The sequence below is a fragment of the Megalopta genalis genome, chromosome 8, assembly GCF_051020955.1.
Source record: "Megalopta genalis isolate 19385.01 chromosome 8, iyMegGena1_principal, whole genome shotgun sequence".
In the NCBI taxonomy this organism is placed as follows: domain Eukaryota; kingdom Metazoa; phylum Arthropoda; class Insecta; order Hymenoptera; family Halictidae; genus Megalopta; species Megalopta genalis.
This window is the reverse complement of record NC_135020.1, coordinates 16,687,120-16,712,838: the sequence shown is the minus strand read 5'-3', so window position 1 is coordinate 16,712,838 and position 25,719 is coordinate 16,687,120. Positions and strand designations below refer to the sequence as shown.

Below are 25,719 nucleotides of genomic sequence, written 5' to 3'. Positions count from 1 at the left end.
CGCATCAATATCTTCAATTTTTATGTTTAATTATAGTAGCGCACAGATCAACTTTCCCATAGAAATTATACAAATAATTTTGCAAAAATGCTTTTATTTATTTGATGGTCGCAAAGTTGGTACGAAAAGAATCCATTCTTACCCGACTGATAAGTTTGACGTTGGACAAAAGTGTTTGCAGGTACAGCCTCGTATTAATTTTAAACACCATCCAATAATACGTTTGTTTCATCAAAATATGAACTTGTTTTTATTCAAAACGATTATGCTAAATCAAAGAAACTTTCCATAGGTCGTATGGAATTGTATAGAATTCGTTAGAAACATATGAAATACAGCTGAATAAGTAATGATACATAAATAATATAATCTTACTAATTAAATCTGAAGAAAAGAATTTAATATTGCATAGTAGCGACAGTCTCCCGAATGTCTACGTCGAAATTGACAAACGGTAACTGATGAACCGGTTTAAAAGAATCGTTATCATAAACAGCAACAATCACAATAAACTTAAGAAGTACATAACCGTACGATTCCGGAGGATATAAAATTATCAGAACTAACATCGTCAACTGAAAGATATCCACCACAGGACGGGTGAAACAAAGTGGAGGACCGGGAGCCGCAGAGTCCCAGAGACTCCGTTTTTCGCCTCGGTCTCTAAAACTCGACGGTCTCCAGGTATCTCGCGTGCTCTGCTTAAATACAATAGATATAATATATTTCATATAATAACGTAAACAAGATACCGATTTGTACAAATATATCTTAATATAAAAATCATGCTTGCCCGGCCGAGAAAGCGTCACGCTCCGCGAGCGAGCGTCGTGCGTCCGAAAACTGTGAACGACGACTAGGGTTGTTGGATGAATGAAACGGTTCGGATCGCGTGACTATAGCTGGACGATGGGCTAACACGCGTCGCATCTAATTCGGATGTTTTCGTGTAGTTCAGCACGCGGTTCTATACATGAAAATATGGTCGGGTCGCGCCTACCTCCGCGCTCCTCGGCTCTGCTTAATCGTTAATAGGACCTAAATTGTGATCGGGGGTTCGCGAGGAAACCGCGTGACAAGGTACTTTCGATTAGTTTTCATCCTTATCCTAAACGTCTCCGCCGTCTCTCGTTCGCTTAAAATTACGTATTCCCGGTTCGCTGGCTGTCCGCGGCTCTAATCCGCTGCAGCACCGAACATCGACGAAATTGGTTTCTATCTATCGTTTCGTTGGCTCCGACGGAACGTTCCTGCTATCACCGAGATTCTCCGCGCGGATTCACCGCGAATCCAGAAAGTCCGCGAAACACTGGAACGAAATCCCAGCCTTTCCGGCTTGGTTCCTCTAGACGCTAGATAAATTAGATACATTGAAGTCCATCGGTAGCGAGCGTTCGTCCCCCTTCGATATATCACCTTGACAGAGGTCCCGCAATGCACCGGGACACCGCATCGAATACCCTGAATCCAAAAACAACGGCCGAGATCGGCGGACCTCGAGGAGTCGGTGACGGTCTCGCGATCAGTCCTGAACTCGGACCTTCCCAGCGGTCCAGTTCGAACCGGTCGGGTTTGGGAACGCGTCGACGTCCGCCGGCTCGATCGCCCGTTGCTATGTTAGCGAGCACAACGCGTGTTATCTGTGGTAGCCGTAGCCGTGGTTGGTGAACACGGTGGCCTTCAGCGTGATGGACGAGACCTGCGGTGTAGTAGCGAGGGCCTCGAGCATGGAGGGGCACAGACTCTTGGCGAACGCGCCGTGTCGCCACAGTTTGTGTAATAGCAGCGACGCCTTGGTGTGGTAAGGTCTGCAGATCGTTCCTCTGGCGAACGAATCCCGAGGACACAGTCTGCACTTGAGGAACCTCCGACAGATCAGTTGGTGCCGTCTCCGGTACCAGGTTCTTATTTCGCTTAGCCCGTCGGTCTCCTTGCTCGATGTGGACGACGAGTCTTCCGGCTGCTTGCTGTCCTGGCTCTCATGGCTCTCATGGCTCTCGTGGCTCTCATGGCTCTCATGGCTCTCATGGCTCTCCTGGTTCTCCTGGTTCTCCTGGTTCCCCTCGTTCTCCTGGTCCGTCGATAGGTCGTCATCTTCGAACTCCTGGTTCCACGTAACCTTCCTCGGCTGGCTCTGCTTCCTGGACCGCCTCTCGCCCGGCTTCCGCTCCGCCCAAGGACGCTCGGACGGCTCCCCGGCTGATTGGGCTCCGCTCGAGCCGCTCGCTTCGGGAACCGCTTCGGGAACTGCTCCGTTGCTGCACGCAAAATCACGGTTTAGTATAGTAGCGGTATCCGCGGATGATCCAACGCTGCGACCCTTCGGGTTGCCGGGTCTTTCGGAACCCGCGGCGAAGCCCCACTCGTGCCCGTGGCCGGTCGTCAGGTCGCAGCGGTCGTCACCGCTCGACCGCCTCTCCTCTTCCAATGTCGGGTACGCCATTGTCGCTGCAGTTGCAGGGGAGTTTACCATCTCGTGGCTGCAACCACCGCGGCACTGTTCCATAAGTTACGTTCGCGTCATTTTTCTACCAATGAACGGGGCGCGACCCCCGCCGACGCGGGGACACGCTCTTCGATATAAGAGAAAGAGACAAGACAACACGTGGTACAAACAAAATGGTGGAAGCGAGGATCGGCATGGCCGATTACTTCGGCCATTGGCCGTCCTGCCCAGAACACCGAAAGCAAAAAAAACGAAAGCGTGCACACGCGAACGGAAAGGAACGGTCAACCAAAAAATGACGCTGCAACGTAACAGAAAATTGGAAGGGAGCGGGGGAGCGGGACTTCGGCGATTGGTCGCAATCAGGGTGCCGAGTTTTGCACACGCTGCACAGCGGTTTCTGAGAAACAACTTGTGGCCAAAATTCGATTTTCCGACTTTCATATTCGAACGAGATTCTGTTTCTTATGTATCGGAAGCTCCTCGGAACTTCGAAATCCAGAATATTCGCAAACTCACATAACTCTGTAATTAGATACAGCGTTATAAAGGAGATAAAAGTATGAGATTAAGATTACAGCTAAATGTTTGATTAATCTATCAACGACCTACTGCTATATTTATACCTTGAAACAACGCTACAATAATTTCAGCCACAAAAAGTGAATTCCCAGGCCACTGTGCACTGTCGCGTGACGGGTCTAGACACGATCCCACTTCTCCGAAACTTTCCGTCGTATTATTCTGACCGTCGTGGAAACGTTCGATTATTTTGCTTGGACGATTTGCATGTTAAATCGGGGACTGTAATTAATACCTTAAAATTTGTTCACATTTATCGAATGCCAGGAAAGGAACGGCAAATTGTAATCACTTTCAAATGGAAATGCAATATTGTCGCAATCTGCTGCAATTTGCTGTGTAGCAAATATTCATTGGGTTGTTAACGACCGCGTAATTAGCGAGAAAGTGGGACGTGCGATTTCGGGTTGCGACCTGTCGCCGAATAAATGTGATTCGACGGGTCGAATCACTGTACTTGTAATGGTCGAAAGAAACTTTCAATAATTTCTCACACGAAATTGTATCATTACCATGTGCGAATAAACGAAATTTTGAACTCGCTCGAACAGATAGAAGAAAATTTAGAATACTGTGAGAAAAAATTATTTTAGCCTTTCCTTTGGCCACCACTTTAGACCGTAGACATTTAAAAAAAAAAAAGCGTAATAGTCACACTCGCAGCTTAGATCTATGACAACGATAGGGAACCAATTTGTTTTACTATTGACCATGTGACAGATCTATCGACCAATCTCTACTGTTGAGGGAGAATGGAGCAACATTAAACATAATGACACAGCATAATTGTCATGACCGTAACATTAGCTCCTTATCTTTTGATTAATTTCTAAAGGCTACGGTGTTGCTTCGTTTTCAACGTTTTACAAGCAAGAAAATGATCGATACATTTAACATATTTTCTATGCTGCTATATGAAATTCAAAATGTTCATATTTATTGCTGGACTTTATGTTCAGTAATCGGTATTACTTTATGCATTTGTCACCTTTACATCGATTCATAATCGACAGAATTAAAGAACTTTTTCTATCTCTGACTCGACGATGCAACAAGGCGAGGGGTTAGAGATAATAAACATCGACACGTCGCTGCGGAAATACGAGTTGCAGGGTGGATAAAATGAAAGCAGACAAATAGCATGGCGACAGGGTACCGGGAGATGCTTACCCGAGTATCGTTGTCGGTGGTATCACGGTGGTAGCAGGTGCGATGGCCGGAGCTGGTGCGGGAAAAACTGGTGGACCAGGTGGCGGCCGACCTCCTCCCACGGGACTGTAAATTTAATAATTCTCCATAAATAAGGGCACTCGTTTGTTAACCGCGAGCTACGGCACTACAGTGATCAACAATTCCACGGAAAATGCTCGGCAATTTCACGGTAACGCGCCGACATTTTCTACAACCGAATATTACAACTAATTAGCTGAATTCCCAATTCGGTCGCTTCGTAATGAAAATTACATTTACGTTACGCTCTGTTTGAATTTTAAATAAGACCGAAAGAAAGAACAATTTCAGTCGGGAAATGTGCTTTTTGCGCGCATGTCAAACGATCTCATGAAGTTCTGTTCTCTCTCAACGTCCTAAAATATAGGAAAATTAGAAATAAACAATAAATATCGATAATACCGTTAATGCAATCTTTCCATGAACAACATTTAAAATATCAAGAACGAAGCTTCGATGAAACTGGCTCTTGATGAAGTAAATATTACTTACTGAAAAGAGTAATATTTATATAAAAACGACAAGATTCTGAATTTATAGAGGCTGCATTTAATTTGCATCGAAGCGTGCGCTCGAATTGATTGGTTTACTCAATCGTTTCCAATCGGGAATATTTCTTAGTAATGTCAAGAGTAAGTTTGAAACGAAAAATGCGAAACTGGTCATTTTGATCGACACGGTAGAGGTTCGGTGTTATTTAATTCGCAGACAGACGCCCCCGTTTTCAATTTACCCCAAATGAGAAGCGACAGCACTGCTTCCGCAGTGCTGCCGAGACAATTTAAACAAAAGTTCCTAATCCTTCTCCTGCAACAAAAATCGGTCGGACGCGAAAGGCCTCATCAGGGATCACCAGTAAATTTGTTCTGCAGAAATAATTCTGTTTAAAGGGAGGGGGTGGCTAACGAGAAAGAGAAACACACGCGCGATTCGGCGCGGCGGCGCTCGGCGCCCGATTGAAGTTTAAATCTGGCGACCGCTCGTTACACATGTTTGCCAATGGCGGACGCGAGCGAAAAAGTAACGACCGGGATTAGTCGATGTGATCGGCTTTCGATTAAATCGTTTTAATGAATCTGCCGGCGCGGCACCGCCGGAAACCGCGCCAGCGCCAAACTAAACACGACGAGATTTACAACGGCCGACCGAAGCCGTTCGATCAGACTTCAATTAACGGAGCAGAGCAGAGAAAAACACTGCGAGTCCGACGTGTTTCGTTCCCACGGCTTTCGATTCACGTCGCTCGATCGCGTTTTCCGAGCGATCGGCAAAGACGGATGACAGGGTCGAACGCGACACGGTCGTTTAACCCTCGTGCATCGCTCGGCACGATTTCGCTAGAAAATAAACCCTTGTTGTCGATTGGACCATACGCGACGGAAACTGCGTTGTGTTCTTGTTGTACAGGTTTAATTATTCCGCTACTAATGGATCGATTGATTTTTGTTTAAACGACGCCGTTCGAATGAGGCGTTTACAATGATTCTGACAATTTTTCAGACCCGTTTGACGAGCCTTTAAGGTGCTCTCTTTATAGATTAATCTATCAAGTGATTTAAAATTGAAATGGTTTACGTTAATTTGAAATGTTTGATTCATTAGAAAGGCCTCAATGAGTTCAGTTATTCGAGGCAATATTTTTTCGATTGAAGACAGAATTCGAACTCGACAGAATGGTTTATGCAACAGTTTTTCTGTTTAACTAAATGCCTATTCCTGATTCAATTGAATTTACGATATTCAGATACGAAATTTAACTGAACAATGCACGGGTACGTATAACTGGAAATATGATTATAAATATAGTTGGAAAAATAATGTAGCGGTGATTTTTGCTAATCCTACAAAAGTGAATCCTAAAATAGTGATTCGACTAAATTAATCTCTCTAATCAATATAACTACAAAAATGATTGTATAAAAACAATCCCGTAAGATCTAAATAACAAAAAGAGTGAAAAATGATATTCAGACTAAAATGTCACAGGAAAACTCTTACTGCTCAAGAAAACTGAATCAAGAATAAGATAAAGTCAAGACTGTGAACAGCTTAGAAAAACTATAACTTGGATCTGTCTTCAAAAAGATATTTTTCAATCTAGAAGTTTTGAGAATGAAGGAATTTGTTAACGCGTTCTTACTGCATGGGTTGTTGGTGGCGGTTGTTTGGTGGCGGCGAGGCCGGCGCCGTGGATGTTGCAGGTGCATTCGCGCTGCTGACACGATGCACATGGAGCTGGTGCATCTGCAACTGTGCAGCATCCTCGCCTAGGAACGAGCACCTCGAGCACTGCCGCCTGTTGTGCACCTTTAGCACATGGGTTGCTAATCGCTCGGCGCGTGCAGCTTTGTATTCGCAGAGGGTGCAAGCGAATGGTTTCAGGTGCGTGTTTAAGTGCCGTTTTAGGCACCAGTTGTCCACGCCGCTCCACGAACAATAACAACAGGTGTACCTGAAAATTTGAACCAGTTAGTCGGGAAAGAAAATCGACGGGGATAGTTTCGATTTCTGATTAGACACATCTCTCACTATTCGCATAATAGTTTAGCGCGACAAAAGAGAATAAAATCGTACGTGTTACCGCTGAAATTGTAGACAGTGAGGTTTGGTAACAAAGTAGAGCTAAATATGCCTTATCGGATTCTTGAAGAAGTTAAAATAAAATTGCGTTGTTAACAAAAATGTATCATCTTTAGAGACGCTATAATTTTCAAATATAACAAGAACAAATAACGAATTTGGACAACGTACAGACATTTTGTTTTACTAGACAGTGGATCTTAATGGAGAACAAAAATTTCCTACATCAATTGTAAGAAACAGGAATTAAATAAAAATGTTCGTATTTCTTCTCTTAATAACTTTAAAAAGTTGTCAATAACGTAACAACATCGTCAAATCTTCCCGATTGCGTCTCTTTACAAACATATTAACTAAAACCAAATTTCGTACATTTCCTCATACAGGGTGTCCCAAAAATGTCTCGTAATCTGGAAATGGGGGGTTCCTGAGGTTATTTGAAGTAACATTTTCATTAGCGAAAATACAATCCGCGGCTTTGTTTGCGAGTTATTAATGAGAAACACTGACCAATGAGAGGCAAGATCAGCTGGCGCGAGAGGCTTCGCTCGTTGACTGAACCGCCTCGCGCCAGCCGAACTCGCCTCTAATTGGTCAGTGTTTTTTCGTTAATAACTTGTAAACGGAGCCGCGGATTGCATTCTTGCTAAGGAAAAAGTTACTTCAAATCACCTCAGGAACCCGCCATTTTCGGATTGCAAGACATTTCTGTGACGCACTGCGTAATACAGTCATTGAAAATCCTACCCATAAGCTACTTCCGATTGAGAAAGTGTTGATCATTCTAAAGTTATCATTCAGTGCTTGCATTCAAAGATTACTCTTTTATCATGGAATGATAAGAAAGAAACAAATGATAAAATCGATAAAGAATCTGCTACCTTCTTTCCTGGGCTCCTTTCGAGCCACCCTTAAGGTGACTCTTGCTATTGCACCCTCCATTTTGGACCCTTCTGCCAGTCGTACAGTTCGCTGCATCTGGTTGCATTATACTTGGTGCAGGCATCGAAGTTGCCTGATAGATACCCGTGGTGGTCGTGGTAGTGCCGTTGCCAGGGTTCGGCTGCAACTGGTAACTCTTGTTATTGTTAAAACCAGTCGAATAGTTGGCATGCTGTTGCTGTTGTTGCTGGCCGTTCGTGTTTCCGTTTCCGGTGCTGCCAGCGGTTGTATCTTGTTGAAGTGGCTTGGGTGCACTGGACCCTGCTGGTCTACGTATCCTGGACAGCTCGTAGCCGTGTTCTCGGTGCATCCTTAGAAAGTGTTTCTTCACATGATCCGCACGATTGAACGGTTTGTAGCAAATGTAGCAGTGAAACGGCTTTTCCTCGCGATGGATGTTTTCGTGGCGAGTGTAGAGATCTCGTCGATCAGTACCATAAGGGCAGTACGGGCACGTGTATCTTTTCCCGCTGGCGGACACAGTCGCGGACGCCGGCATCGTTGTCGTCGTCTGGAAAATTCATCATTTTTGTACAAGGAAGCATTTTGAAATATTTATTCGGTTTGAATGTTTGGGTTTGTCTCGAATTGCTTCGATGTTCCTAATGAATCTACAACCCGTGGCAAAAAGTATTCGTTCGCGTTTTAAGATGCAATAACTTTTTTAATACTCCATTAAATGACTTTCGAATTTCTTTTAAACGTTAAAGGGACTAGTTCACTGTGCAATGTCTAAAATGCTTCTTGTTAATTGTGCTGTTACTTGGAATGAGAAAAAAGAAATACGAAATATTTGTTCTCTAACTTTTTCATTTGGAACGAAAATTTAAAAAATGCTTTTCGTAGATCTAGATCGTGTTGTTATTAATTACAAACAATTGGAGACCATCAAAATCGCATTTTAAGTAACAGCCGAGTTAAAAAAAAAGGTATGCTAGTCATTATATTGTAAAATAGTCCCTTTAACATTAAAAAAAAAATCAAATCATTTAGTCCAATTTGGAAAAGATGCGTTTTAAATGCGTTTTTAATGCGTTTTTAATGCGTTTTAAAAAGTGATCGTATATTTTTGCCAGGAGTTGTAACAATGCTTGATGGGATTCGGCAGGTTTTTTAATTAGGTAAATAGTACTGCAGATATGTCCATCGTAAAAATGTTTCGTAGTAACTTCAACGATTATATTTTTCGAAATATAATAAAGTTTTAGGTAACATTTCTTTAGACGAAAGAATCATCCCTTAGCTTGACCCTAATAATTATTTTTAAATGAAGTACGAATATAATCACACTTGAAAATATACAATGACTCCTATTAATATTCGGACACCTTTTAAAACACAATAATTTTTTAAGACCGGATCAAACTACTTTAATTTTTGTTAGATGATAGAGGAAATAGTCTATTGGACCATAACCAGAATGCTTTTTTAAAAATCTTGCTATTGGTTAGAATGATTAAAAAAAATAAAAACTTTCATTTTTTAACTTTTTTATCAAAGTCTATATAACGGAAATTTAAAAAATGCATTTTGTACAAACACATTGAAAATGTCATCGAAATCGACATACGAGCCGTAAATAATTGAAGATCGGAAAAATCGCTGTATCGTCCCGTTTTTTGACTCTTTCGATAAACAAGTGCGAGAAATCTGCAGTTTATTCAATCTTTTAACGCTTGCAACTAAACTTTGCGTTAACCGATCTCGATTAAATGTTCAGCACGCATATTATTATACTTATCGAGATATACAGAACGCGTTTTTCTTTTTGAAATTGTCGTTATAAACTCGGATAAAAAAATTTAAGGAACGGAATTTTTTATTATGTTTTGTCATTCTAAGCGATAGCAAAATTGTAACAAAACTACATCTAAACAAAATTCAAATCGTTCAGTCCAGTTTTCAAAAAGTTATTGCGGTTTAAATGGTGTCCGAATATTAATGGGAGTAAGCGTATGTAGGAATTAGTATGTTTTGGAAACTATTCTGTTTATTGCCGAGAAGTGATAAACACAAAGCACAATACGCGAAACAGTAAATTTGTGTACAATTAGTTCCGTATTCACACACCAAAGTCATATTTCTTCTCAGTAAGAAATTCGTTACGTAAATTGTAATTAATAATTGTAATTAATAATTTCACGCGAATTTGCACGTGACGTCCGTCGAGTTCTGCTGCCTCTCCTGCGAGCGCGTCGTTTGTTCACGCACCGGTCTAACGTCACGAGTCGTCTTTCGAATTTGTTTCGTTGTGTCAAGTTTGTTTCGTTTTTGCGTCGTTAGACCAGCGCCAAACGCTCGCCGATCGTCCTACCGGTGTCGCGACCCAAACATCGCGGCGCTCACGCACGCACGCACACGTTCGTCGTGCGAGGTTAACGCCCGCAGAATAGTCCGCGAGCACCGATCAGCTGTTATGATTTCGGAGGTAAATTTCTACATATGAATAATTATACTGAATAATTATATGAAAACAAATTTCCCTGGAACACCGTTGCTCTCTCGCTCTCTCTCTCTCTCTCTCCCTCTCCCTCCCTTTCTCTCCCTCTCTCTCCCTCTCTCCCTCTCTCCCTCTCTCCCTCTCTCCCTCTCTCTCCCTCTCTCCCTCCTTCCCTCTCTCTCCCTCTCTCCCTCTCTCTCCCTCTCTCTCTCCCTCTCTCTCCCTCTCTCCCTCTCTCCCTCTCTCCCTCTCTCTCCCTCCCTCTCTCCCTCTCTCCCTCTCTCTCCCTCCCTCTCTCCCTCTCTCCCTCTCTCTCTCTCTCTCCCTCTCTCTCTCTCTCTCTCTCGTATAGACTATTCAATAGATTATTCAATTCTATTCAATTCTTTTAAACGTTCGTCAAAATTATAAAAATTATATGTACTTTCAGTATGGTATTATTTGAAATTGCATACATTCACGTTCGAAAGCAAACATTTCAAGAAACGATTTCGTCAGCCTAATTACCCCCAATAAAACCTACGCATTGTCATTGAAGTTACCTGGAGGCCAGGTAAAAATTTCCCAACGATTCGGGCAATGTGAAATTTTTAGGTACAGCTGGTTTTCACTCTTATGAAACTATTAATATATAACTAAAAAAACTATTAATATATATAGTATATGTTAATATATATTAATATATACTACTAATATATATACAGAGTGACCCAAAAATGTCTCGCAATTCAGAAATGGCGGGTTCCTCGGATCACTTGAAGCAACTTTTTCCTTTACAAAAATTTTCTCCGAGGCACCGTTAACGAGTTATTAACGAAAAACAGTGACCAATAGATGAGTACGGCTGACGCGAGGCGGCCCAGCCAACCAGCGCACAAAGTCCACTTTCGCTCATAGGCTCGGTCGCCTCGCGCCAGCTTAGCTCACCTTTATATATATACATATATAAAAATAATATATATTATTTATTATTACTTTTTTATTTAATATATAACAGCAATAGAATAAAACTTTCAGCAATTATTTATTAGTAAATTAAATAAGATTTGTCGTTAGGTATAGAACTAGCTCGTCAGTGAAAATCGTACACTGTTGGTTACACTGTAAAACCGGTGAAATCACGATTTTCACTGACCCGCTAGTTCTGTACGTAACGACAAAGTTTATTTAATTTATTAATAATTATTGAAAGTTTTGTTTTTCCGTTGTTATACATTAAATAATGTGAAGTATTTATATTATATACGCGATTTAGTAATTTCTTACAATTATCCCGTTTTTATAAATAAAAATCGGCAATGGCCGAAACTTACTTGATGGAGGTGTTGTGGCGCGGGAGAAGAAGGCAACTCCTGCAGTAGGAAGGTAGAGGTGACCGGCAACAGGGTGGCAGGTACGGTTTGCGTCTCCTGTGTCCGCCTAGACGGCGGCGCTACTCGCTCGGCTCTTTCCCGTAACCTCTCCAGATATGAGATCACTTCCTCGATCTTAAGATCCGACTGCAAGTAATCCTTGCGCGGAGAGTGATGCCTGTTCCTGCTGTCGTCTGCGAGGATCCTCGAAGAATGAACCTCCAAGAAATGTTCGGACACGTCGCGAGGACCTCCTCTCATTACGACGCCTGCCGAATGACGAATGACGTCAATTTCATTGTCATCTACGAGAGGCCCGACCCTCATTGCGCGGCCCCACCCCCCACCCCCTCCCTACGCTTGAAAATTTTCTACTTTCTCTGCATACTTCAGAAACTTTTACGAACATGTTTTAAACATTTAACTATTAAGTTAAATGTTAAAAAATGTTAACTATTAAGTTAAATGTTTAAAACATGTTCGTAAAAGTTTCTGAAGTATGCAGAGAAAGTAGAAAATTTTCAAGCGTAGGATTACCGTTGCTGTGCTATTTAATAACAACAACATTTATTTTAAACAACATTTAATTCTCCCTGATATGCAAGAGTGGAAAATAAAATCATTTTCATTGGTTCGAAATTAAGCTTTTGCACTCGAAGCAACTTCATACTCTCGAAATCTAAAGTAGTTACTCCGTCTTATAGTATTTCCATTTCATGTAACTTACTGCATTCCATGCTCTTACGACATTTAAGTGAATTTTGTGACTCGAAAAACACCTCATCATGTTTTTTTTTTAAATATAAACAAATTCGACGATGTTAAAATAATTTTGAAACATGATATAACAATTTTTGATGTCGCTTCAGAGGTTGCCACTCGAGTGCAGAGTAGTCATGGCGTACTATTGGGTTGGGGAATAAGTTCGTAGCGTTTTTATATTTTCTTTTACTTTGTGCTGTGTTTGACAAAGTGTATAATATTCATTCGATAGAGCTCTTTCTGCTCTACAAAACTGCGCTAATCGTCTTTTTGAGTAATTTAATTTTTTATTACTTTCGAGGCTTAGAAATGGAATATCCAGGAGGTAAAAAGCAACATTTCCGACACCTTCTCTTCTTCGCTTTTCATCGAGGCCAAAAAGCTGCTGAAGCAGCCCGGAACATTTGCAACGTATACGGAGAAGGTGTCGTAGGCGAGTCTACAGCACGGAAATGGTTTGCGAAGTTCAAAAATGACGATTTTGACGTCGACGACACAAACAAGTCGTGAATTGGCCGAAAAAATGAACTGCGATCATAGAACGATTCTCAATCATCTTCATTCAATGGGATTTGCCGAAAAATTGAGAGCCTGGATTAAATTCGAAATCAGAAGGTCTGACGTCGTCGACGTCAAAATCGTCATTTTCCAAAAAAATCGTAAAATAAAAGAAAATATATAAACGCTACGAACTTATTCCCCAAGCCAATACTTTCTTCGCTGTTGCTGTTTCTGAAATGTTTTTCGATTCTAATAATTAGACGGCGAATTGAATGCATTTAGGACGAAAAAAAATTGGGTAACAGCAATTTTAAATGGTAGAAAAATTATAAGAATTTAAAAATATCAATGTATTATTTTCAGATGTATTATTACACACCAGAATCAATGTATATCAATGTATGTCAATGTATAACAATGTATATCAATACCAGATGAATGTATTATTACCAGAATGACGAAGGAATGAATAAACTTGCAACTTAGTTCTTATTTCTTGCAATTGACGCAGACAATTATTTTGCATAAAAATCCGCGGTCTAATTATAATCTTTTGGAACAAGATTTATATTTATTGCCTGTCTGAATTTACTCGAATGCTTAAAATACTGATCACACGAGAACAGAATTTTATTCCGACTTGAAAGATCGGAGTAACATTCGTACTCAACAGATTATTAAAATACGGTAACGAATGAATGAAAAATCGCTAGATGACGAAGAGTTGAAAACAGTCTGGCAGACAGCTGTTGAAGCTTCTTATAGCGATTGTTGTCTCAGCCAATTTGGCCCTCTCATGATAAACTGCAAATCTGTATGCAAAATAAAAATCTTCTGCCCCGTCTACAAGAAAATAATTAAAAATTCTTTCCCCTCGTTTCGTAATTTACCCGACCGCGTGCGTCGCAAATGCGCGAAATCTGGAGTGACTGGTCAAACGATTGCTTTACTATAAACACATCTCCCAAATAAACTGCCGGAAGAAAACCGATTAGTTCCGCAGATAGTACCACTCGTCCTCGGGGATTAGTCAGTCACGATCAACCCGAATACAACCGTGCAAATAGAAAAGTACATAAATACAAGCAAGATTCGGCCGGTCGGCAAATCGAACGAAGGGGTTAGAAACGGCGAGGAAGTATCGCCGATCGATTTACTCGCTTGCTCCTTCGTTTAGTATCCGCAATATAGTACGCGAACCCCATTAATTCCATGTACCGGTGCGCTCGGCCACGTAATTGGTTAAATTCTCCGTGTAACGGAACGAAAGTCTCGCTTTAACAGCATCGAGAGTCTTCGAACGCGACGCGTACATACGGAAACAATAATGAGACCCCAACTCAAGGATATTTAGGGTCGGGACAGCTCATCGGTGCCGCGAGGAATGGGTAGGGGGTGGTGGAAAGGCATTATACGACGCGACAATTCTTCCGTTTGCGGAAGGGAGGCCGGGGTCCTTAAGCCGACCCGATGACACAGAACACGCCGGGAAATTACTGACCGGGGCAGTAAAACTCTCTTGTCCGGGAAAGCGGCTTACCTCCCGGCCGGGCTGCGTTTCGTTATTGTTTACCACTTCAATTCGTTGTCAGTCTGGCCGGAGGGGCCACTTCCGTGCTTGCAGTACCGTTATTCCGACGATATACCTTTCGCCGTTACTTCTCATTGAACCCTCAGCGGCTGTCGTTGCAATAATTAAACGAGCCCCCCGAAACTCAAGGTAAACTTGTCGCGACGCGCCGTGCCTCGAACTTTTCTAGTTGCCGATGGTTATATTTCCATGCAGCCGACTCGATTTGTTCGTAATTTATTCTTTCCACAACAATTTCATACTTAGACATTTCTAATTAATGAGAAACTTCCAAACGGAATAAACAAAATGCCATAAATAATCCCGGAATAAAGAAAATCCCATTGTATTTCATTCCGTTTTAACACTAGATGTACGGAACGCGTCGAGATTGGCACGAATTTATTAAATTTGTTAATTTACGATTGTTCAAATTGTTAACATACATTTATTCGGGGAATTTGTTCGGTGAAATTTTTCCATGGGGGTTGCTTTTTTTCTGGCTTTCCAGTGTACGTTCGAATGGTCGAGAAAAGACTAACAATCGAAGTCCTGAATCTAGGAATGTAATTAAAATAATTCCTGAATTCATTTGTTAAACAATTTTGCGCGTCCAAAATTGACGAATTTCCAGCGTTTCTGGCAGGCTGATGTGCCTGCTCAGTTCACAGACATAGTTTAATGAGCGGCGCTGCCAGATGGCAGCACGCGTATCGTAGAACTGCTTAGTAACCAATGACCTTGACATAACCTTGACATAACCTGTCAAAAACGCTGGAAATTCGTCAACTTTGGATGCGCATGACTTCGTAACAAATGAACTCAGGATTTATTTTAACTACATTTCTAGATTCAGGACTTTGATTTGTGGACTTCTCTCGACAAAATCCACTTCGATGTACATTGGAAAGTCACGGGAAAGTTCAGGCATTTATTCAATAAATTGATTTCAGAAGTTTCGAAGGTTTGAAGTGAAAACAATTAATTTGTGGATAACGAAGGATAAATTCAAAGTTCTGTAAAATGCAATAATATAAAAAATCGTTACAACTCTTTCATGCAGGCCACTTTCAAGCTTCAACTTAACGTGACAAAAAATGGCCGAATAAACTATTAAATTAAATATGATTTAATAAAATTAAAACAACCTAGCAAAAAGTGGACTTACACCAGTTTTGCTTTAAAACGCTCATATATCATAACAAAAACGGCTCAAAATTTGGATAGATGTATGCTTGTTATTTTTATGAAAGACTATAGAATGGCTGCTTTTAGTGCACCGTAAACCTAGTGTTAAATAGGTGGTAGTAATTATCTTTCGCCTATCGATAATACCGATATGTAAAATACGATTTTAATCTTGCATTGAAAATTTGCAGTCGAAACTTATGAATGAGACACTATAAATTCTATCAATAAGAACTCTATAATTTTTTAACGGAATCCTAGAGCCCATATTGCGCGATCATATTTAATAAGAGAAAGGTACGAACCACATTCGTAGCACCTCCAGGTCGCTTTTCCGGCATGGTAAGCTGCGATACGACTTCCATCGGTTCCTTTAAGAGGCTCATCTTCGCACGTCCAGTTGACGTCATCACTTCCGTCGGTACCATTTTCGGTGTCCTCGTCATTCTTATACGACACCGATGTCTCAAATTCGTTCTGAACGCTCGACGCTACACGAGAAACAGGTCGTAAATACCTTTTCCTTAGAAGGTTAAATATGAACGTCCATAAATCATGAATTTAGAATTCTCTTGAGAATACCAGTGAAATTTTACGTTTCGGAACCAAACTATTGAGTTGAAAATTGCAAAATAACTATCACAATTGAATAATAATTTCAATAGAATTCGAAAAAGATCGTTATCTCTTTTCGACTTTCGTCTCAGCGAAACTTTTAACGAGGAAAATAATGTCGCGAATGCTTATTTCATTATTACAATCTACAATTAAATTGAATACTTAACTAACTTTAAATTTTTAAGATTTAAGTCTTTATTGTTTACTAGTCTATATTCTCTTTGGCATATGAAAAAGCGAATACTAAAGTAAGGAAATTCCTTTTCGTTTTTACTGTATACAAATTCACAATCTCCTGTTTGTAGCAAATTTATTCATATAATTTTTAATTTAGAATATAATAACAATTAAAAATTTCTAATTAAACTTCTATTCAAGATCTAATAAAACTTAATTGTCTATTAAAAATCTAACAAAACTTAATCGTCTATTAAAAATTTAATAAAACTTAATTTTCTATTAAAAATCTAATAAAACTTAATCGCCTATTAAAAATCCAATAAAACTTAGTTTTTTATTAAAAATCTATTGTAATTCAAATTTTCTATTAAAAATTTATTGTAATCCAAATTTTCTATTAAAAATCTATTGTAATTCAAATTTTCTGTTGAAAATTTATTGTAATCCAAATTTTCTATTAAAAATCTATTGTAATTCAAATTTTCTATTAAAAATTTATTGTAATCCAAATTTTCTATTAAAAATCTATTGTAATTCAAATTTTCTGTTGAAAATTTATTGTAATCCAAATTTTCTATTAAAAATCTATTGTAATTCAAATTTTCTATTAAAAATTTATTGTAATCCAAATTTTCTATTAAAAATCTATTGTAATTCAAATTTTCTGTTGAAAATTTATTGTAATCCAAATTTTCTATTAAAAATCTATTATAATTCAAATTTTCTATTAAAAATTTATTGTAAACCAAATTTTCTATTAAAAATTTATTGTAATCCAAATTTTCTATTAAAAATCTATTGTAATTCAAATTTTCTGTTGAAAATTTATTGTAATCCAAATTTTCTATTAAAAATCTATTGTAATTCAAATTTTCTATTAAAAATTTATTGTAATCCAAATTTTCTATTAAAAATCTATTGTAATTCAAATTTTCTGTTGAAAATTTATTGTAATCCAAATTTTCTATTAAAAATCTATTATAATTCAAATTTTCTATTAAAAATTTATTGTAAACCAAATTTTCTATTAAAAATTTATTGTAATCCAAATTTTCTATTAAAAATCTATTGTAATTCAAATTTTCTGTTGAAAATTTATTGTAATCCAAATTTTCTATTAAAAATCTATTATAATTCAAATTTTCTATTAAAAATTTATTGTAAACCAAATTTTCTATTAAAAATTTATTGTAAACCAAATTTTCTATTAAAAATTTATTGTAAACCAAATTTTCTATTAAAAATTTATTGTAAACCAAATTTTCTATTAAAAATCTATTATATTATAATTCAAATTTATAATAAAAATGTACTGCAATTAGTCTATGTTTGCTTAAAAATCTGCAGCGTATATAGCAATACGAAAATAAAGAAAATTCTTTTCCGTTCTACTCTATAGAAATTCATAGAGACCTCTGCTTCCATGAAATTTACAAATCTTTAAGCCTATGTTTACATCTGTATTTACAATTAAAAGGAAATCTCACTTCGATGATCAGGATCCTCGCCGTAGAGTTTCCTGGTGATTTCCTTGAACATATCCTCGTAGCAGTCGAGCCTGCTAATTCCGGTGCCGCTGCCCTCCATTTTTGAAGATCCCGGCGGTCACCCAGTATCCTTGGAACAATAAACCCTGCCCGCTCGGCTACCTGCGCACGAAGTTGTAGACCGTAAGTCGGGATACAACTAATAATCCACGAAACACTCCCCCCCGAACCCCAACCCTCCCACACCCTCCCTCCAGCAATTCCATTTGCCTCGCCGTTCCGGCTGACCTTAAATTTACAGGGCAACTCTTTCCCGCGTATTCCTTTCGCTCGCTGGAGAATGTAACCCTTTCTCCGGAGTAATTGGGGCTGAATCGATAAAGGAGCCATGGTAATTGGGTCATCGAACCTTAATTAAATGTTCAAGGAAGGCCAGGCTTCCCCGAATCACTGAAACGGCTCAACTTCTCTTCTTCGGCCGGCTAGTTTGCATAGGTGATGCCAGGAGTTGTCGGCTTTTCAACAATTCCGATTGGAAAATAATAATAATTTAGGACTCAGAAGAAACGGATGGTTTAAACAAATTCTTTGCTTTGGGGTTGCTGCGATTCTGAAGTTGCTTTTGCGAGGATTTACTAAACATATATTTATTAAAATCAATTGACTTGCGGCTTGACAACTTCGAGAAGAACTTTTAACGCTTTAGTTTTATCGTTTTGCTGTTATATTTCACTGTTGACAATTGTCACAATGACATTCGAAAGTTAGAAATTATCGCGACAATTAATTTTCTGCTAGATAAACCGAGGCGATGTGGGAAAACCACCCCCGCGAACTCTATTCAAAATATGAGAAGGACTTGATTAAATTTTTTCTTGAAAAGAAATTCTCGCGTCTGTTATTTTCACGAGGTTTCCTAGGTTTTATGACGCAAGAATATTTCGCTTTACGGAACGACTTCATGTAGATGTTAGATACGCAAACGTTAGGAGGGCAATAATAACAGTGGACACTTTCGTTGATATTTCACGAGGTTACGAAAAAAAAAGTGCACGCTGCGCAATCTACGAAGAAGAGGTGGCTATTGCAAAGTAAACTCCCCGCGAGTTTCCCGTCCATCTCACCCACTTCATTTTTCTCCCCTTGGCTCTTATCTTCTATATACTCAGCTGCACCTCGTGCATACAATATATTCAAGTGAATCGTCTTCTTGCGGGAAGACGGAGCTGCATATGTAAATCTATTTGCCTCGGGAATTTGTTAGATCGAAGAATGAACATCGAGAACTATTATTTAAGAGTAAACATCGAAGAGTAGTATTTGCTTTGAGAATCAATTGGACGGAGAATAGCGAATAATATCGAGGATTATAATTTACCACAAAAATTTTGTCGACCACTAAAAGTCGATATTTAAAACTATTTTTTGATCGATCCAGTCCCGACGTATAATAAACCGTGCCGAGGCGACAGGAACACGCGGAGAGACGCCAGGTCTCGGTATCAGAGGCCTTAACAAGCTCTTGCCGGGGGTAGCACAACGGCATTCGAATCAAGGCTGTTACGAAGCGTTTAGGTGCAGCGATCGACGTTACGGATCTTCAATTAGAGGCTCTCGGAAATCAAGTACACCGGCGCGATGTAATTATTATGCGCGGCGGGCGTGTTCCGAGACGATCGTTTATCGGCCTCGAGGAAACTCCGGCACGTAGACACTCTAATTCGATTGAGAAGTCTAATGGCACCATAATATCAACTGATTAGATCATCTCGAACGCTCCCCGACTGCCTTCCAAATAAATATTCCGCAGAGAAAGTAACGACTCGCTCGGAGTAATTTTCTCGTTTCGGTCTTTCCAATGCTCTAATAGTTATTTAATGCAGCCGGTTCGATTAATTACTTCGACACGATCTTATCGAATATATACTCCGTTCGAAATAAATCGGTTCCGTTTGCTCGGGATGCATTTCTAAAGCGTACGGCAGCGTTCAGAAATGAGTTGTAAACGCAGGAAACGTAAAATGCATAGGCTCTCCGAGCGTTCGTGTGTTTAATTAATTTCAATGGCGCCGGGAAACATTGTCGGTTGTGTGTGGAGACCGCTTAAGGATATTTAAGGGCGGAAGGAAGTAATGGGGGATGCTGTGGGAAAGCACTCGAGGCGACGCAATATCCTTTAGAAAGGAACCACGACGGCGAAGAAGGACCGTGGAACACAGTTACGGATATTCCAGCAGGATCCCGGGCAACTTGATCGACGGTTAAAGTCACTTTGTAATTTACTCGAGCGTGAGCGATCTTAATTCTTCACCCCCGCCGCGTCCTACGGGGAGCAGGCGTGGGCGAAAAATCCAGTCCTGATTGTGTTACAGAGCGTTAAATATTCATGAACGGAAAATCATTCGCCTTTTGAGCGTGGTACAGTGCAGAGGCTGGCTGAAAAGGGGTATCGATTTTCACTTAGAACTCGAACCGAGAGTCTTCGCTTCCTTCGCGACTGAATTTCAACGAATTATTCAATTTTGGTAGCCGTGTCTTCGGAAATTAAACTTCGCGACCGACTAAAATTAAATGGAACAAAATGCATCGCTAACCTCGGCTTATTTTCATCCGCTATCCTCGTGGAGGATGAAGGATATGGAAAGCTGATATTCATCGGGGCGCAATTCGATGAAAATCGTTCATAGAAATCGACTATTGGGGATAAGACAAGTAACGCGATTGATAATACAGCTGACGAATATTAACCGAACGCAAATCTTTCCCCAACTACCCTAACGGTGCCCCATCGGCCAAACGACCCCGACCCTTCGAGCGACCGTCCAGGGAGGGAGGTAAAAACCAACCACATGGCTCAGGACTGGGATCCATAGTCTAGGCACCCAGGCTCCAACCGACGCAGCCATCCGGGCGTTTAACAGATTTCTTACCCTCAACCCTAATACCCAAATAGCTGCCACCTACAAAAAACAATCCGAGAGAAGCGGCTTCGATTTAGTAAATGCGAGACCGACGTTCCTATTATGGCCGCTGTATCATTCGCAGATGGCCGGCTTAACTTCTTGTCTTTACAGTGAGATATGAAGCAAGAGGTAAAATACCGAAAACCAGATCTCTAGAAAGATTAAATGTACCGAGACTTTCGGAGATTTTCGGTGATACGGTCTTCCTTTTCCTACAGCCGAGGATTTTCGAGCAATTTTTATTCCAAGCAAGTGGAGTACGTGTCCAAAAATAATATCCGCTAATCTTGAACTGTCAAGAGTAAAAAGATCAATATCGGTGTGAAACATTTCGATATTATTTATCTGAGCGCGAATACGTATCTGTTGGGATTAGAGGGTAATACTGGTGCGAAGTTTAGCCGAGAGGTATTTTCGTAGAAAGCCCAGTTCGCGGGGAAGTTTGTTTTGTAAATGTATTATATAATAAACGCGAACGCGATGATCCTTTCTTTTAACATTAAATGAACTTCCACACCGTTCCCAAACGCTGAACTTCTATTTGCTTCCGAAAATCTATTGATATAAAATAAACATAACTTTTCTTTTCTGTTATTGGATTATTAGGGACGGAAATCGAATGGGGAGGGAGATGATCGGCTAATCGTAGAGAGGTCGAAATATTCGCCAATCAAAGACGCTCAAGGTGAAAAATCAACGTTGAATTAAAGCTAAGGAAACGCAATATTTCCAAAAGAGAGAAGATTTCTAACAAGTTATCCCGGCGAAAATATAAATACAGGCTGAAATCGACCACCCTTCGATCCCATTCACCGGCAATCTGTAAAATCGATAGCCGGGTGAAACGAGTTTACGGAATTCGATCCTATTCGTGAAACCAGAACTAGCAAGTACCGCTGGGAAGCGTCCCAAATAATACACCCGACTCAACGATAAAAAGAAAATATACAGAAAAAAGAAGATACCAGGCGGAATCACAGCGCACGAAAATGTCTGCCTCCGTGGAGACGATTTTTCAGCAATCTGAGCCCTTGTGTCGAAGTCATGCTCCGACAATGGAGCCACGAAGCAGCAAGATCCGAAGGAAAAAGTTCTTCGTTCAACCAGTTGATTCAACCCCGAGAGCACGCATCGAGCTGGATCCCACCCCGCCGGTATCCAATTGATTTCGATCGGACGGCGGAGGAAGAGCACGGTTTTCGGGTGGGTGCTGTCCGGAATGAGGAAGAAGGAGCCTGGCGGCGTATTGATCGTGCTGCCGCGTGAGTGGAAAACCGACGAGAGAGGGATAGAGAGAGAGAGAGAGAGAGTGAGAGAGAGAGAGAGAGAGAAAGGAGAGGAGCGACAAAGCGCTAGAGTAAAGGAGAGAGGAGGGGAGAGCGGCAGGCAGGTAGGGAGACAGAAATCGTGCACAACCCTAGTCAGCGAACACGTAGCACCGCGACGTGTACTGTCGGTGGTGTGTAGAGGGCCGGTGTGTGCCAGGGGTGGGCAAGAACGTTCGGTATGTGGAAGGGGTTATATACCGGCTCCGGAATAAATCAATATTCCCCTCCCAGCGATCGAGGACACGTCCTGCAGAGGCGACAGATGGCGGCGGAGGGGGTGGACATCCGAGGCGTTCGGCTTCTGCGCCGGTTGAGAGCCACTGTCTCCGAAGAAAACCATGCTGGCCTGGAGGGGAGATGCGGGTGGGTCGGCTAGAGGGAGGCATAAACGCAGACGGTGTCGAGGGAACGAAGAAAAAAGAGAAGCCGAAGGGGCAAGAGAAAGAGACGGAGACGGCGAGGGAATAAGCAAGAGCTGAAAGGAGAGAGCGAGGGAGAGAGAAAGAGAAAGAGAAATGGGTAGTGAGAGAGAAGCAGTTTAAGAGACAGCTCGAGGAGGGGGTAAAATAGGGGAAGGAGAGTTGGTGGGGTGACGGAGGAGAGAAGGCGCGCGCAGTGTGCCATTCAAATTCATCCGGAAATTATTACCGACTAACCAAGGACGGCGAGCGGGTCGGTGCGCGCGCGCACACCGCGCCCGCACATGAGATTTAGAAATGTATAGGGAAGAGTGGCCCGTATACTTCTCTGGAGGACGGTTCGAGCCGAACGTGTTTCTCGCTCGTCCAAACACAATCCGTTCGCCGCAACCGGCGACTTCTCTCTCGCAGTCCGCGCGAAAGTAGGCGCGCACACACGCGGAAACGGAGCCGAGGAGGAAGAAACGGCCGAGAGCGACGACGACAACGACCAAGGAAGAGAAGGAGAAGAAGGAGAAGAGAAGAAGAAGAAGAAGAAGAAGAAGATGACGAAGGCTCGGCCAGCGAGAAGAGGCACGCACACGCGACGCGCCGAGACGCGCCGCTCCGCGCCGCATATCGAGCGTTCATCGCTCGTACGCGTCCCGAGCACCGCGGAGCCAGCGCGATCCACTCGCGCGCGGGCCGGCGTCGTACATACTCGCGTTCACCGTTTCTTCGGACACGTCTCTCTCTCTCTCTCACTCTCTTTATTTTTCTCCTCTCTTTCTTTCTCTCTCTCTCTCTCTCTCTCTTTCTGGGCGAGCGAGCGAAGACACGCAACTTTATTCCGCGCGATGCACACGGCACGCGTTCTCCTCCGTCATTGGCTTCTCTCCTCTCCTGCACGCGCACTCTGTTACACGCTGTTACACTCTGGCACACTCCGGTCACACTCCGATCACACTCTCACCGATTCCTCTACCATCGATTCGGAATTTCCACGGCACGCGAGAATCGCAAGAAAGAGTGGAGTGGAGATCGCAGACAGGATCGCCGATAGTCTGGCGCGACGGTGTACTCTCCGAGGTGACAGCTCCGAGAGAGGACGAGACCCGAAGGAGGTGGACTCCGCGGAACCGAGGGAGGAAGGAGAAAGGACGCTTCTCCATGGGGGGGCCCTGGGTACATAGGAAAAAATTGAAGCGCGCGCGGGTCCGCGGGCCCCGCGGGGTCGGCCCCGAGGAACGACGACGATTCGATTGGCACACGGTGGCGGATCGGCGGATCGGCGAACGGAAAGAGAGAGAGAGAGAGAGATAGAGAGAGAGAGGCTGTTGGTGTGCTTTTAGGTACTCACGATTCTCGGCTGACAGGTCGGACGGGTCGGCGGGTGACGTGCGTAGGCCGCCAGGCCCTCGGTGGTGTAGCCTCGATGGAAATTTCGTTGTTCGAGAAAACGTTGTGCTGGTTCGGTTGCAGGTTGTTTCCTCGACGGCAGTCGGGTGGCGAGTGGGTGGGCAGGCGGGGTGGCAGGCGGACAGAAGTGGGTGGTGCGGGTGGGTTGGGAGCAGCGGCGTGTGGGTGGTGGGAGTGGGGTGAGGGAACCCAATACCACCCTCCTCGCCCATTCAATCCTGCAGTATTAGGGGGAGCAGTCGAGCCTGTTCCCGACCCTCTCTCCCCTCTCGCTCCCTCCCACCCGCCCTGCCTCTCCGCCACGCATATCCAGCCAGGAACGTCTACGACGACGAGGATGATGTCGGCGACGACGGATGCCTGCACGCTTGTGCTTGTATTCGTGTTCGTGTTCGTGCTCCTCACGGTCGTGGTCGTGCTCGTCGTCGTCGTCGTCTTCGTCTTCGTGTGCGTGCTCTCGCGATACCTTCGTATGCGTGGGCGCGTGTGTGCCTGCTTGGCACGCTCTTCTAACACGGAACCCTGTCTCCTTCTTTCTTCCAGCACGCACTCACAGTCACACGCTCACTCGCTGCCACGCACAGACACATCACTGCCAGCCGAAACCTCCCTGCACGTGTTCACGAACGCTGCCTGCCAGCCGAGGGGCGGATTCGGTGCCGACACTGACAGGGGAGGGAGGAGAATTTACGGAGGCCCTTCGAGGTCCTTGCCGAGAGAACCGTTCCTCGGAAGGGTCTCGAACGTTTTGGGCCGCTATGGGCCCCCTGGCTATATTTCTTCGACGCTGCTGCGTCGAATAGCGCGGGGGTGCGAAGGACGTCCCGCACCGGATGTTTCTAGCTTTCTTGGCGCAACGGTGGTTGGGGCACTTGGGATATTTTTAGGGTACTTTAAAGTAACAAATTAGGGATGCTGTATTTCGACAGGACTCCAAATTGAACGTGTTTCAAAAATACGTAGTCCGCTTCGCTGGTGATGCTGCAAATATTCGTATTTCTCAAGGTTTAGCTAGACGAGACTGAAAGCATGATTTATAGTTAATTAACACCGCTGGTAATGTTAGTATATAGCGATTCAATCGAGGTATTGATACTTTCGTTTCCCTCCCCTATGTTCGATCTTGCTAATACTTGAAAAGTAGTCGAATACCTTGTTCTCTGAAAATCACGTAAAAATTCGCTCGTCTTTCTATCACGTTATTGAAACAACTGAAACATAAAAGAAATTATTTTTACATTCACATTTTGCTCTCCTTTAAACTTTTCTACGACCATTAGGTTGAAAATTCGTACCGTAGTGAAAAAATCACGGACAAGAAAATCAGACGAAAATTTTGATTTTTGCCCGATTTCTGCGCCAAGCAGATTCAATACGGATGACGAATTCGTAACAATCGGACAATATGTTAACTGCCAGGGAAGTTGCATCGCAAACTCGCGGATTGAAACTTCGCGCGCCAGGTGTTTTCGAAGGCTTTCTATTTATAGGAGAATTCGATATCTGGGACGAAGAGTCGATAATGAGCTCGCGGACCCTGAAAATTGCCTCGCATTCGATCCTCCGATAAATTCCCGGGCTTCAATCCTGCCAATTCGTATCTCTTCCCTTTTATTCCTATTATTAATATCCTTTTTCATTGGCCCCGGCGAATGGAAAGGATCGGAGTTGGATAATCTCCCGGCGATGCGCGATTCAATTTCACCGGAATAGTACAGAAGTCCCCCCGATGG

The 25,719-nt window shown here is 42.3% G+C and overlaps 1 protein-coding gene across 4 annotated transcripts; it reads right to left on the bottom strand.

Annotated features, from left to right (window-relative positions):
- Window positions 1-218: 218 nt before the first annotated feature.
- On the bottom strand, window positions 219-24,066 carry chn (zinc finger transcriptional factor charlatan). Of its 4 annotated transcripts, none has more exons than XM_033483091.2 (8): window positions 23,928-24,066; window positions 17,879-18,040; window positions 15,899-16,084; window positions 11,534-11,841; window positions 7,720-8,291; window positions 6,399-6,710; window positions 4,199-4,303; window positions 219-2,480 (listed from the first exon to the last, which is right to left on the bottom strand). In XM_033483091.2, exons 2-8 carry the CDS (start codon window positions 17,976-17,978, stop codon window positions 1,637-1,639), a joined length of 2,427 nt encoding a protein of 808 aa, XP_033338982.2. In that variant the 5' UTR covers window positions 17,979-18,040; window positions 23,928-24,066; the 3' UTR covers window positions 219-1,636. The 4 variants fall into 4 exon arrangements, with proteins under 4 accessions (XP_033338982.2, XP_033338984.2, XP_076380088.1 ...); XM_033483093.2 differs by having other exon boundaries at window positions 219-2,258; XM_076523973.1 differs by lacking the exon at window positions 23,928-24,066 and adding an exon at window positions 21,807-23,776.
- Window positions 24,067-25,719: the final 1,653 nt, after the last annotated feature.

Coding starts and splice junctions, on each gene's coding strand:
- chn (XM_033483091.2), bottom strand. CDS start 17,978: ATGGAGGGCAGCGGCACCGGAATTAGCAGGCTCGACTGCTACGAGGAT. Junction 6,711..7,719: donor AAAGGAGCCCAGGAAAGAAG/GTAGCAGATTCT, acceptor TCAAATTTTCAG/GTACACCTGTTGTTATTGTT. Junction 4,304..6,398: donor CGCCACCAACAACCCATGCA/GTAAGAACGCGT, acceptor TTAAATTTACAG/TCCCGTGGGAGGAGGTCGGC.